Genomic DNA, 14,584 nt, shown 5'->3' with positions numbered 1-14,584 from the left:
GAATGTAAGAAGACAAACTTGCTTTTCACTTTTTGAAGGGCCTAGCAAGTAGCAACTGCCAAGTGCCAAGAGCTTTAGTTTCCCTTTCACTTTTGCTTTTTCTCTTTTATCCCCACACTACTAAGCATATAAACAGGAAGAGAAGCCTCCATTCTCCAAACACAGTGGATGTGTCAGTGCGTGTAAGATAGTTAAAGAGAGATGAAGCATTTTGCCTTGGTATTTCTCTTGGCCATTTTGGTCCCTCAGGAGTGTTTCAATATTGTCTTTGTGGAAGCAAGGGATGGTTTTGTCAGAACAAGAGGCATCCACTTCACGTTGAATGGATACCCTTACTATGCAAATGGCTTCAATGCCTACTGGTTGATGTACACAGCTTCGGACCCATCTCAGAGGTTCAAGGTTTCAAATGCCTTCCGAGAAGCAGCATCTCATGGCCTCACTGTTGCTAGAACTTGGGCCTTCAGTGATGCTGGCTATAGACCCCTACAATATTCCCCTGGCTTCTATAATGAGCAAATGTTCACAGTAAGAGTTTTGAAAATTTTACCTTTTTACATGTCATTTTGGTTTTTTCAATGTTTTTTTTTTCTCCCTGTTTGTTGGTGTGAAGGGGTTGGATTTCGTTGTGTCTGAGGCCAGAAAGTATGGGATTAAGCTCATACTGAGCTTGGTGAACAACTATGAAAACTTTGGAGGGAAGAAGCAGTACGTGAACTGGGCTAGAAGTCACGGGCAGTATCTGTCATCAGATGATGATTTCTTCAGAAACCGTGTTGTTAAGGGTTACTACATGAACCATGTCAGGGTTAGTTGTAGAATTTCTCTTGTCTTGCTTGGTAAAATTGTATGTGCACTGCAGATGAAAACATTGGACTATGACAAGTTCTTGTACCTTTTTTTGTCTCTTCTATTTTTTGTTCCTTTTACCATGACCCTATCTATTCCAAACACACAAGGCAATAATCTCTTATTTATAATTAATTTTGCATTTGTTCTAATTACAATGAAAGTGTTATATAATATGAGAAAAAGATAGAGTTCTTTTTTGTTTCTCTTGGGCAACATAATTTAAAGTTCTGATTTAGGTTCATTTTCCAGACTGTTCTTACCAGATTCAACAGGTTTACGGGTATTCATTACAAAGATGATCCAACAATCATGGCGTGGGAGCTTATGAATGAGCCTAGGTGCACATCCGATCCTTCAGGAAGGACCATTCAGGTCATCAAATATCTTTCCTTGTTTGCTCCCCTTCCTTCCCTTTTTCTTTTTCTTTTCTCTTTTGTCTTTTGACTTTGTCCTCTTTCCCCCCTCATAAAACAATACTTCCATTTAAATGAAATAAGAAAAGAATTTCCTCTTGTTCCCATAGTTGTAAAAATAGCACATTATTAAAAAATATAAAATTTTTATTTACAAACATAAAAAATACTCTATTAAAAAGAGACTTTAAAGTAAAGAATATTGTAACATTGTACCCAATGTAACTCATCAATAAGACCTATATATTATGAATAAATGTAGATTTGTTCTTATTGGTTGGTTTTAAAATATTGTGTGTAACAACATTGCCATTAAAAAGGAGGAATTTTTGTTTTTTTGGATGGCATGATTAGGACAAATTAAGCTATAGTGGCGTGATTTGCGTTACAATAATAAGGTAGTAATAGTTATTGTTTGATTATAGGCGTGGATCGCGGAAATGGCTTCGTTTGTGAAGTGGATAGACAGGAACCACTTATTGGAAGCTGGACTGGAAGGGTTTTATGGACATTCAACCCCTGAGAGGAAAAGAATGAACCCTGGCTTCGACATAGGGACAGATTTCATCGCAAATAATCGTATCCGGGGCATAGATTTTGCGACAGTTCACTGCTACCCCGACCAATGGTAAGTGGTAACTAACTAAAACAGATTCTGAAATGGATGTGTAATAAAACCCTAAAACGCTTTGATTGCATCATGAGCAGGTTATCGAGTTCAAACGAGCAGTATCAGCTTTGGTTCTTGAACAAGTGGTTGAGCGCGCACTTGAGAGACGCGCAATACGCCATAAGGAAACCGATTATGGTGGGGGAATTCGGGAAATCGTTGAAGGGTTTGGCATACGAGAGGGATCAAGTGTTCAATTCGGTGTATTCCATGATATATGCGTCGGTTAAAAGAGGAGGGGCTGCGGGGGGAGCATTGTTCTGGCAGCTTCTGACGGAGGGCATGGAGTCCTTCCAAGACGGTTACGGAATCGTGCTTGGGCAGAGTTCCTCTACGGCCAATCTCATCGCTCGCCACTCTCGCAAGCTGTATCTCATTCGTAAGATCTTTGGCAGGGTGGGCAAGAGGAACAGAGGATTTTCTGGTGGAAACGGTGGTAACTAACTAACTAACTCATGCCCCAATTGGAAGTACACAGTTAAGGCTTGTTTGTGTTGGGGAAACGTCTTTTCTATACCACTGTTTCCGAGGCTCACCCTCACCAACGGAACATCACTCATGCTTATCTTCACATGTCTTTTTTTTTTTTTTTTTTTTAATACTACATAGCAGAAGCAGCTCTTAAGTTTTTCGATGGCGTCTACTCTTATTTAACTTTGAGAAGCACGTCGTTCGTGTTTTGTAGAAAAGGGATGGCAAAAGAACCAATGATGTTATCTCGAGTTAAATGATACTCACTTAAATATAAAAAAAATAAAATTATTAGATTTAAATATATTTTCATTCTTCAAATATAAAATTATTTATTCTAATTATATAATTTTCAAAAATCTTGACTTATTCTCTCATATCATTAATCGATTGAGATAATTATTTAATATAAACGATATAATGTTTTTAATAATAAAAATACCGATTATAATAGATCATATCATTAATCGATTGAGATAATTATTTAATATAAACGATATAATGTTTTTAATAATAAAAATACCGATTATAATAGATCATTTTAAGTTATTATTATAAATTTTTTTTATTTCTTATCATTTAACAAAAATAGAGACAACTATATAGATGATTTGAACGTAAGATCAAATCATTTATATAATATTTAAATTCGATCTTTGCCATTAATAATATTTAACCAAATTTTACTTACTTGACAGCAAGGCGGGTCAGATACGGGTTTCATGAAACTTGTTCCCGTCCTCGCGACTCACACTCATCCTCGTACTCATACCCGCACTCGTCCGGTATATGATTTTCATTTTCCATCCTCATTCCCGTCCCTGTCGGGTATCAGGTATACCCGTACTCGTACCCATACCCGTGAAAAATTATTTTTTTTTTCAAAAAAAAAATACACAATATTTTTAAATTATTTTTTATTATATTATAATTATAATTAAATTATTTTTCTATCACATATTTTAATCAAGAGATTTCTTAATAATTAAACAACTATAAATATTTTACATTATAATAAATAATTAAACATAATAAAATATTAAATTTTTTTATAGATATTTTAATCGGGTACGGGTACAGGTACGGGGCGAGTATGTATATACTTGTACCCAGTTTAATATATCGGGTTTTACTCATACTCGTACCCGGTCAAACCAGGTATTCTCCGTCAAAGTCGGGACGAGTTCGAGTATTACCTACGAGTATAAATTTATTTGCCTTCCCTAGTAAGCCAAAGTCTTAAGATAGTGATGTGAAAGGAAAAAAAATGAATATAATTTTTTATTCCCTCGTTGTTCTCATGACGGATCCCTTAAGTAGGATATATAGTTCCCAAACAATATCCACACAAGTTTGTGCTAATTAAATTTAAATAGAAGTATCAATACAATTTTAATTAAATAATTAAAAATAGAGGCCAAATACCACTGACAAATTTACGCAAGTCTTAAGAAATGATGAGCTGATCTACAAGATGTTGAGAAATTATCTTATAATTAAAATTTAAATTAGATATTTCATTTAATCACTTTCCGTTTTAATATTTGTTTTTCTCAACGTTTCAAAGAGTTGATCCGTAATGAATTTTACTGTGACCGAGTCTCTATTTTTACAATACATTAACGTTGACTACGTCTATATTTTATTATCTTTTATTAAAACGTGAAGCACGTTAACTCTATCGCAAGTAAAAGTTTCTGGCACTGAGCCACTATATATATATATATATATATATATATATATATATATATATATATATTTTGGTGCAGGGACGGAGCCAGGATTTCAATACTGGGGGCCGAGAATAAATAATATATAATTTATAATAAATGAAAATTAAAGTATCAAAAGCATATTATCTGACAAAACTAGATAATAATTAACATAATTTAATAAAAATTATTTCTCATATTTACATTTGATAAATATATCGAACATATTGCAAGATCAAGTTATTCAAGTATGTACCTTTATTTCTTAAGTTGTGCCCGTCGTTGTTTCATGAAGTAAAAATCATCAATTATCATATCAGTTGTAAATCTTCGTGCAATCTCCTTCTCAATATAAACAATCATGTAGTCAGTAAGAAAACTATCTTCCATCTTGTTGCGCAAACTTGTTTTTATAATCTTCATAGCTGAAAAAGCACGTTCTGTAGTTGCTGTTGACACGGGCAGAGTAAGAACAAGTCGTATCTCTCTCTTTTCTTTTGAAAAATGATTCAATAGTTGTCTTCCTCATCTTCATTGAACCTAAAAGAATTTAAAACTATAAAAATCATACGAAATAGGCAACAACACTAACACAGTAACACTCTTAACAAATTCTAATTAAATTGAGGGGAAAAGGGTTTTCAGCATAATAGCAAAGGGGAAAATATTAAAACAATTAAAAGAAAACATTCATTAAAATATTAGTAACAAAAAAGAAGTGTTAATTTACCTTTTGAAGAACTAAAATAAAAAGAGAGATTGAAGACGCAAGGAGCCAAGGAGAGATTGAAGAACCAATGATGCGGTGCAGGTGTTGTTATGAAATAAGAATCAATGACGAATTGATGATTATTGATTGACGTGGTGCAAGCTGTGAATTGTGATGCTAACTAGTCAATAGTCACTACCCAATCCTATTCCTATTGCCAGTGTTACTTGAGAATTGAGAAGGCAAGAATTGGAATGATCAAATGAGGCGCTACATTTTTTTAAAAAAAAAAAATTCCAAAGTGATACCACATAGCAGGCCGTACCAGAAGTCCAAAAGTTGAATAAAAAAATAAATTTGGGTTATTCATTTAATTATACATATGAGTTTATATTAAAAATAGGGGGTGCCATATAGTAATATATATGTATATAAAAAAAAATTAAAATTGTTGGGGGGGCCGTGGCACCCGTAGGTCCCCCCTTGGCTCCGTCTCTGTTTTGGTGCATGAGTAAAAAAAATACATAACAATTCACTTATCTTTCTAAAAATTACTTTTACTATTAAAATATACTTTTAGAATTTTTTTAATTTTAAAATCTTTTACTATACTCTTGAACGATTTAACAGATTGACATATTTTAAAAGAGAAACTTATTAAAAGATTTAAAATTATTGGTGTAAAGGATCATATTCTACATATTTCAACCCAAATTACTCTCTAATCTCATGATATTACTAATTCCTCTATTTTTAACTTTAAAATATTTATTTTATTGTTGATATTAACTTTTTTTTATATATAAATTTAGTTATTTATTTATTTGTGATCTTTATTAATTCCAACACAAGATTGGATTGGATGTCACATAAAGTTGAACAGAATACTTGAGTTATTGTGAACTTCTTAGTATCAGGAATTCAGTATCAGGTTCAATTCGTTAAAACCGCACGACACTTTTGAAATATTTTAGAATGATATATTATATACGTATCTCTTCCTTATAAAAACTCCAACTCTATTAATACTTATGACTTTTCTTTAGTTATCTTTTTTCTGTCGCATCAAAAATATTAAATGACCTATCATACCTACTCTTGTCTACCTTCTACCTCTTTCTTTGTGTTTTAAATAGCACGAGATGACCATGCATCATTATTAAATACTTTAAATGAAAGCATTTCAGTATTTATAATTCCTTCACACTCCAGAGTGTGTATTGGATTTACTCATTTAAAAAAGGTTTAATTAGATTATTAGTAATAGAATTTCCGGGTTGTCAATAACCTTCAGATGTAGTGGCACAGAACTTCCAACAAAACAGAAGCATCATAATCTGATGTCTGATTCAATTATCATTACTTTTGGCAGCATTGTCCATTTGTCCTAAACAAGTTTTATTTGATAACAAGGCAAGCCTTGAATATTGAAAGAAACAAAATGATATGTGTCATTAGCCGTTAAAACATATTGCAATGTTGTACACGTCTTAAAGTTCTAGTCGTCTTGAAGCCAATAACGGATCGCAAATAAAACAAAACCTAAGCAAATTCCGGCAGAGCCCAAAATAACAACGACTCTAACCCACAGATATGATACAAACGCATCCAGCATCAAACCCTTCCATAGCCAATACCATAAAAAACAGAAAATGGACCCAATAACAGCCCCAACACCCACTTGGCTCACTGTATGAAGCTGTTGCGACACCCTCAGGTACGACTGCAAAATGGAAACATAGAATAACCATAAGCAACTGATGCTTACAAATATTTACTATTATGATGATTCTGTACTCAAATTCAGAAATGATAATTCATATGAACAGAGCTTTCTGCTTTTCCTGCACGATATCAGAGTATTTTCAAACCAATAAACATCGAATAAGTTGTCAAATGGCACAAACCAGGTCTAAATATTTTTGTAAGTCAGGAAAAATTTTCAGTAGGTATGGAATGGTGCACCTAATGCAAGAGATAGTGTAGATATGGCAATTGAGATAACCATTTTTAATGGATCATATGGAAAAGCAGAAATTTGATGTTCCAAATAAACAAGGAATATAAGTTATACCAACGAACTAAAAGGCAAAACTGGAAATATTATATACACTTACAAAAAAAGAACCAAACGTCAGGACCAGTCCACTGATAGCAATGGTGAATCCATTTAGCCCAAGCCATTCTATGCCTGTAACATTATATGAGAAACAAACAAAATGTTCATAGTGAGTCGTATAATTCAATTGGTGTTAATATATATATATATATATATATCTATATATATAAACATCAGCACCTCCATGAAGTAGAAACAAGACAATTCTAATTATAAAAAATAAAATCTTTTGCTTGCATTTGAATCTTCCAGATGACTGCCATGGCAATCACATTTTTTATTTATTATTATTTATTGTTATCACTATAAAGGAAACTACGATAATGGACTTTTTAATTTCATGAAGCAATACTAAAACTAAAAGGCAAATAAGTTAGCCCAGCAATTTCAAACTAGCCACTTGCAATGTTAAAAATATTAAAGATTGAAGATATCTTCTAGATATACACTTGGTAAAATTTACAAACACCAATACAATATCAGTTCCTTTAACCAGAAGTTTGATCTCAATAATCTTTTGAGCTTCCAAAACAGGGAGCATATAATAGAAACGGAAAGCACTTAATGCAGTGTTATGTACTATGACTTTATCGGAGCTACCTTAATCTTCTCTTTATAGTTAACAACAGATACTCAAAAGAACACATAAGGTGGTCATGCAAGGATCACAGAACTAAGATTCGTGAACCATTTCTCTCAATAATTTTGTCAAAAAGAAACAACTGGTTAAGAGAAATTACTTGACAAAATAACAAAGAAGACAGTAAAGAATATGGACTGTGAATGTGAAGATGGCATCCCAGGGTCAGATTTCAGGGTTGAAGGTCGTTCCTGATTCAGTATACGTTTGAGCCAAACAGAAAGCAAAGCATTCAAAATAGACCCTGCTGCAAACCATAAGGCTTCTGCATCATGTCTCGCAACAATGAAAACACCAAAGAGGGTGGTTACTATCCACTTGCTCTGTAAACAATAGCACCAAAAGCATTAGCTTATAAAAATATAACTTTAATGTTGACTTCATTTACAATCATCACTTCGTAAGATGGGAATTCAAATAGATTGTTGAAATTTAAGTCTCAGATCTGAATATAAACAAGCCAATCATAAAAAGAACTGCTTGAGAAATAATTTATTTGTATATAAATTCACTAAACAATAGAAATTAAAAAGAACATTGATCATGAAGGCATACATCCCATAACCACATATGGTGAATAGGAGTTCCAAAGTTGCTCCAAGAAGGAAAATGAAGTCTTATGGGAGAACCTGGGAATGATTAATATATATCAGTGACAGAATGACAGTAGTAGGGTTGCAAGAAACTTGGTGGGACATGTTTCCAAAACCAGGATATATCTAATATTCAGTCAATGACCAGAGCAGAATACACCAGGCAGCTTCATGCAAGCCTTAAGAAAGGCCATTTCCAAAGGGAATGCATCAGGTGGTTGTTACACACCTCCGGAAATAGCAACTTCGTAAGATTGCCGCTATTTATGGTTGTTCATATTAGTTGTTCTTTGAATTGGACAAGCCACGAGTATTCAGTAGGCTCTTAAGGTGGGTGGGCATGTATAGCAACTGAGCTTTTGGCTTTTTTTTGTTTCTTTTACCCTTTCGTCCATTTTGAATTCTAGTTGCATAAAGTAAAAACAAATATAATTCAGCAGAAACTAATGCTGATTGCTGAGTGCTTATTAAGGCAGTCTTATCCAAAACTAATCCACGAGTACTTCATTATTCAGGGAACATTTGGCAAACAACTTGATGCAAGTTTGGTTTTGTGTCAAACCACAAACGATCAGCATCAAAACAGAAGCTACTCTTAGAGTAACTTCTGCATTATTTACTTGATCTGACGTGATTGTGTGGCCAAACACACACTCAATTAAGTGTTCATTCAATATTCGAATAAGTCTACTCCTTAAGTTCTAACAATGAATAACCTCTCCCAACAATAAAAATGACAGAAATTTCTTCTTTTAGGAGTAATTGATGATTCATGAAGATATTATAACATGGATTTGGGTTCTTTCCTCTTCAATAATATGACACAATTTTTTATTTCAATATAACTAAGTAATTAACTAGTGGATCCTCTTCCCAATCACGGGTTCACGGTTAATCCTCGTATGATAAAATTTGCATCTTTTTCCCTTGCAACCATATTTCAGTCCTCTAACTTTCATCGTTTATAACAAATTCCATGCATTTCCCGAAAAGAAACATTGGACATTAAAAAAATATAAGAAGTTTCACTAAAGGAGTATTTCCATCCACTAGCGCTAGTAACTGTAGTTTAGTTTTTTTTTTTTTTTTTTTTTTTTTTTTTTTTTTCATTTTTCTCCATAGAAATCTGACTTGGTACATTTATAATACTCAACACCCTACTCAACTAAATGAATTAAACTCCATTGTAATCTAGGTCTGCACTAAGGAGCAATGGAAAGACAAAGCAAAGTAAAAAAAAAAATGATGAGTGGAAATTCGGAAATAGAAAGGATTACTAACCAGTCGATTGAGCTTGTATTCCAACTCATGGGACAAGAAATTGGAGAGAAACTGGGACGACCCATTGATGAAAGCTTCTTGTTCCAACACTTGGATGTTTTCGTCGCCTTCTCCATCTCTGGAAGCAGAAGTTCTCATGGTTTCCGATACCCACAAGTGCCTTCTTTCGAAAACAAGTTTCCTTGGAACAAATCCGGTAGAAAGTAATGACCTTGAAGGAGAAAAAGTATGAGCAAATGATGTGGCTTTCAAGTACCTTTGTTTAAGCAGATTTGAGGCCTGAAAAACCGAAGAGGGATTGGAGCGAATTGTGGTTGTTGCAGCCATGACAGAGCTTCCCACGACAAAGATCGACTCATCCCAACTAACTATATATTGTCTGTGAACCAATTACCCTGCTAGTCCACGGAAAGAGACACTCTTCCATACAAACTCCAACCAGCCATTTATTTTGTTTTCTGTCCACAATTTCCAAAATACTACGACTATAACATTTTCCTTAAAACTAAAATCCTATTTTTAATAATGAAAATATATTAAAATTACAAAATTAATAACGACTCTTTAAAATGAAAATATACTCACATAAATCGTAATTTTGAATAAACTAGTGTATATATTCGTGTGTCACATCATATATATGTATATATATTAATTATTGTGTGCATAAAAGTATGTCTAATTGAGGAATTTTGTAAACTATGTATAATTAATGCTTATAATTATAAAGGGCTCAAGTTAATAAAAGAAAAAAGAAAATTAAACTAGGGTGTTGATGTCACGCGATACGGTAGTGACTAGTGAGTGCTCCAATACAATCCTCGATAAAAATGAATATTTGGTGATTGTTATTATAGTCACGTCAGTATATTATTTATGAAATTTTAGTCTTTAAATTTTAGTTGAATAATTTTTTTATTATCAAAAAATATTTTTAACCATATATAAGGATAAATTTGAGGATTTAATAAATATTAAATAAATGAATATCTCACTTTAACTTAAGTTCTCTACATTTATAAGAAATATAATTTAATTTTGGAATATTTATTAAATAACATGAATCTCTTGTCAAGTATTATAATTATGTAAACTTTATTCATTAATTTTTAATTAAACAATTATAATTGTGTGATTTTAATTCTTTAAATATGATAATTATATAATTTTTTATTTATTTAAATTGCATATAATAATAACTTATTAATAATAAATATATATCATTTAATATATGAATAAAAATTATAATATATATAATTTAAATAAATAAATAATATATATATATAATTATGATATTTAAGTAATTAAAATTATGATGATAAATTAAGATTTTTTAATTAAAATTTAAGTAACTAAAATTACACAAATATTAAAACTTTAAAAGTCAAAATCAGTCCTATAGCATAAAAACGCAAGCCATCTTATTAATGTTATTATATTTGTAACGAAGGTAGTCTAAAACAGACATTTCTTTGTCGGAAAAGTCCAATTAACCGGTTCATTTAAAATATATTCTCTTAATTGCACTGTTTTTTTTAACACCATTTTGCACTGTTTTAAAATTAGACTTTTATTATTATGAGTTTTATAAGTATGCAAAAATTTATATTCTCAACAAATTAAAAATTAATTATTAATATATATTTTTAATAATTATTATAAAAATTTACGATTTAATCATATAATAATTTGTGTTTTCTAAAAAAGTGAAAAAAAATGCAAATATAAATAATATTATTTATTGTTTCACTATGAAATTATCAATTTAACATTTAGCGGCAAATTTTACGTTCTATTAAATGTTAAGATTCGTATTACTATCTCTCTATTTATAAAATTCAAGTTAAAATAATTATTTATTCTTTTTATATAAAATCTAATTTATATTATGTCATATATTAATTATTTTTAGATGAATATATCCCTAACCCTTGCTAGTATATATGAGGATGGGAATCATTTGAATCCCGAAGTTCACATAGCAAAGTCAGTTTTAAAAGGTTTGTATGCACCTTGCCAAGATGCTTTGGTGGTCAAACTTTTGGGGAAATTTGTTGGCTTTAATACTATGAAAGACAAACTTAGAGGCTATGGAAACCGGTTGCTGGATTTGAAATGCTGGATATAGGTCATGTTTTTTCATGGTCAAATTTAATAATGAGGAAGATAGAAGAAAGGTTATGGAGGATGGATCATGGATGTTGTTTGATCATTATTTAACAGTTTAAACATGGACTCTAACATTCTTTTGCCTTGAAGTGCAAACAAATAAGACTCTTGTATGGGTAGGTTTTCTTGGACTAAATCTTATTTATTATGATGAAACCATTCTTTTAGCTATGGCAGCAGCAGTAGGGAGACCAATTAAGGTGGATTCTAATACTTAAGATGTTCAGTGTGGTCGCTTTCTTAGAGTATGTGTTGAAATTAACTTGAATGCTCCACTGGTAGGGAGAGTTTGGCTTGAAAATCATTGGTACAAAGTTGAATACAAGGGCCTTCATAGGATTTGCGCTACATATATATGGTTGTTACGGACACTTTGAGAGGGATTGCAAGATGACTCGTGTTACATTTCTAGAGGAGCAACCACCTCAAAATTAGTAAGGTCTGCCAGCAATGGAGGGAGACAAGAACCAGACAACGCATCCATAAACCCTAGTGGATTCTACAACGATACACAAGCCTAATGAATCAACAAAAGGGGCCGCACAAAAGGATGATCCATTACATGGTGAATGGATGGTGATTACTAGGAAAAAAAATGTCTTTGTGTACCACTAATTCTCAACAACAAAAAAATGATAGGAAATCTTAAGAATAAAAGGACTCAAGGATTTTTTAATGCTTATATCCCTTTTGATTCAAAATGCAAATAAACTTGCGCATCTCTAAGTCACATTTAAGGGGGCCTAGAAATTAATCAACAGAGGCAGGACCAGACCATAATGATAGGGGTCCAACCCTGGATAGTCAACTTGTCATTCATGATCATGGGGAAAATGAAGAGACTACAATGCACCTGCAGTAGGCAATAAAAGGGACACCTTGAATATGGAAGAAGATATTATTCTCCCTCAGAATATTATGTAAGTGGTACCTTCATCCTTTCCAGATGAAAATTATAGGTCAAATCAACTTCCTTAGGCTGCTATTTCTAGTTTTTTTCAATAGTTTGTTTGTTTATGGACTGTTTAAAGGATATATCTATCATAGCGTGGAACATTTATGGTGTAGTTGGTCGTTGCACCTAGCGCAATATTCGTGAGTTGGTTCAACAATATCATCCGTTTTTCTTTTTTACTTTCTGAAACTCATACTCTTTTATGTAAAGTTTATAAAAATGAGATTCACTAGATCATCGCCCTTTGTTTTTTTATCAGACTAATGGTCATTCAGGAAGGATTTGAATTCTTACTAATATTAATTATGCTACTTTTACTTGGATTGATCAGTTTTCATCGGGCTATTACTTTCAAGATCCAACGTCGCAAATTAGTTTAGTTTTGTTCTGCTAAGTTGGGTGTCTGTGATGTGCTCATAATCAACCTTGTGGCAAAGGTAACCAGAATCATCCACTTATCATACCAAAGGGACACTTCACCTTTATCTATATATGCGGATAGTAAAACCATCCTTTAGGATTTCAACAAATTTAATAATACAAGCCCAAGCGAAGGAAGAGCCAACAACCAAGATAACTTAAAGAATATACTTGTGTTTCAAGTATTTATCTTCAAGCATTTGAAACCGCAAACGATGTTTATCATGAATTAAACTCCAAACATGCTTCCCAAGAAGAGAGATGTTTATGTTCCTCCCAGATCGCGCCCCTAGGCCTCCATGAAGTGCAAGTTGAATGATTGTTCTCCATTTAACCCAATGAGAAGTTGATTTGCCCTAAAAGAATCTACGAAGAGTATTATTAATGTTATGATAAATACCTTCAAGTAACCAACAATTTTGCATAGCATAGTTGGTAATTACAGTTAACACCGATTTTGATAAAGTTATATGCCCTGCCTTGTTTAGAAGATTGGTTTTCCAACTAGCCAATCTCCCTTGAATCCTTTCGAAAACCAAAATTAAAAATTTTAATTCTCCCTGTTATGATAAGGAAGCCCAATTATTTATCAATTCTGAGTATGGTTAAAACCAAAATAATTCTCAAAACAATATATTTTCCTCCTATCCACTTTCTTGGAAGCCAAGAATCTAGATTCGCTAACATTGATTTTAAAACCAACTGCTAGACAAAAGGCATCAAGAACTTGTTTGACTAATCTAGCTTGCTTATAGGTAGTCTTTATAAACAATAAACACTCTTCAACAAAAAAGAGGTGGGAGACCTTAGGACCATTTCTAGATTTTGAAACAGGTTGTCACTTATAAGAAGAAACTTCCTAATGAATTAATAAACCCAATTTCTCCATACATAAAACAAATAGGTGCAATGACATGGAATGTTCTTGTCTCAAACCTCTAGTAGGAGCAAAGGAATCCAACGTATCATTATTCCACTTTAAAGAAAGTGAGAAGTCATCAGTATAACTCATAACAAGATCAATGATTTTCTAGAGAAAGCCAAACTTTGCAAAAGTGACTTTAAGGAAATCCCAATCAATTCTGTCATAGGTCTTTTCAAAGTCAATTTTGAGCATAAGATAACATGTCTTTCCCTTCCTCTTATGCATATGATGAGCTATCTCGTGGACTATGATAGCATTGTCACTAATTCATCTTTGAGAATTAAATTACTTTATAAAGGCTCTATGAAATTATCCAAGTATGGTCAGATACGATTAATCAACACTTTAGATATAATTTTCAAGGACATATTACAAAAACTGATGGGTTAAAGCCTTTCATAAAAAAATGTTTATCAATTTTAGAAATGGGAACAATAAAAGCTTTTACTATACTTGGGAGAATATGACTTGTAGAAAAAGCTATTGCCACCATCTCCCAAATATCTACAAAAATAGTGTCCTAATAGTTCTCAAAGAAAATTGGTTAAAACCCATCGGACCAGACACTTTATAAGAATCCATAGCAAAGACAACTTTTTTTACTTCCAATAACGACACCAAGCAAATCAACTCCTCACGCAAACCATCCCTAATA

The 14,584-nt window shown here is 32.3% G+C and overlaps 2 protein-coding genes across 2 annotated transcripts; one reads left to right on the top strand and one right to left on the bottom strand.

The window, feature by feature from the left end:
* LOC109800867 (mannan endo-1,4-beta-mannosidase 7) lies at positions 1 to 2,712 on the top strand. Its single transcript, XM_020361777.3, has 5 exons — positions 1 to 528; positions 614 to 808; positions 1,102 to 1,224; positions 1,691 to 1,893; positions 1,974 to 2,712. The coding sequence occupies exons 1-5, from the start codon at positions 202 to 204 to the stop codon at positions 2,377 to 2,379; spliced, it is 1,254 nt and encodes a 417-aa protein (XP_020217366.1). The 5' UTR covers positions 1 to 201; the 3' UTR covers positions 2,380 to 2,712.
* Positions 2,713 to 6,254: 3,542 nt separating this feature from the next.
* LOC109801664 (lipid phosphate phosphatase epsilon 1, chloroplastic) lies at positions 6,255 to 9,907 on the bottom strand. Its single transcript, XM_020362810.3, has 4 exons — positions 9,461 to 9,907; positions 7,687 to 7,909; positions 6,945 to 7,018; positions 6,255 to 6,550 (listed from the first exon to the last, which is right to left on the bottom strand). The coding sequence occupies exons 1-4, from the start codon at positions 9,785 to 9,787 to the stop codon at positions 6,326 to 6,328; spliced, it is 849 nt and encodes a 282-aa protein (XP_020218399.1). The 5' UTR covers positions 9,788 to 9,907; the 3' UTR covers positions 6,255 to 6,325.
* Positions 9,908 to 14,584: the final 4,677 nt, after the last annotated feature.

Source organism: Cajanus cajan, chromosome 11 (assembly GCF_000230855.2).
Source record: "Cajanus cajan strain Asha chromosome 11, NIPB_CcT2T_4, whole genome shotgun sequence".
NCBI lineage: Eukaryota > Viridiplantae > Streptophyta > Magnoliopsida > Fabales > Fabaceae > Cajanus > Cajanus cajan.
This window is presented reverse-complemented; position numbering and strand designations above follow the sequence as displayed.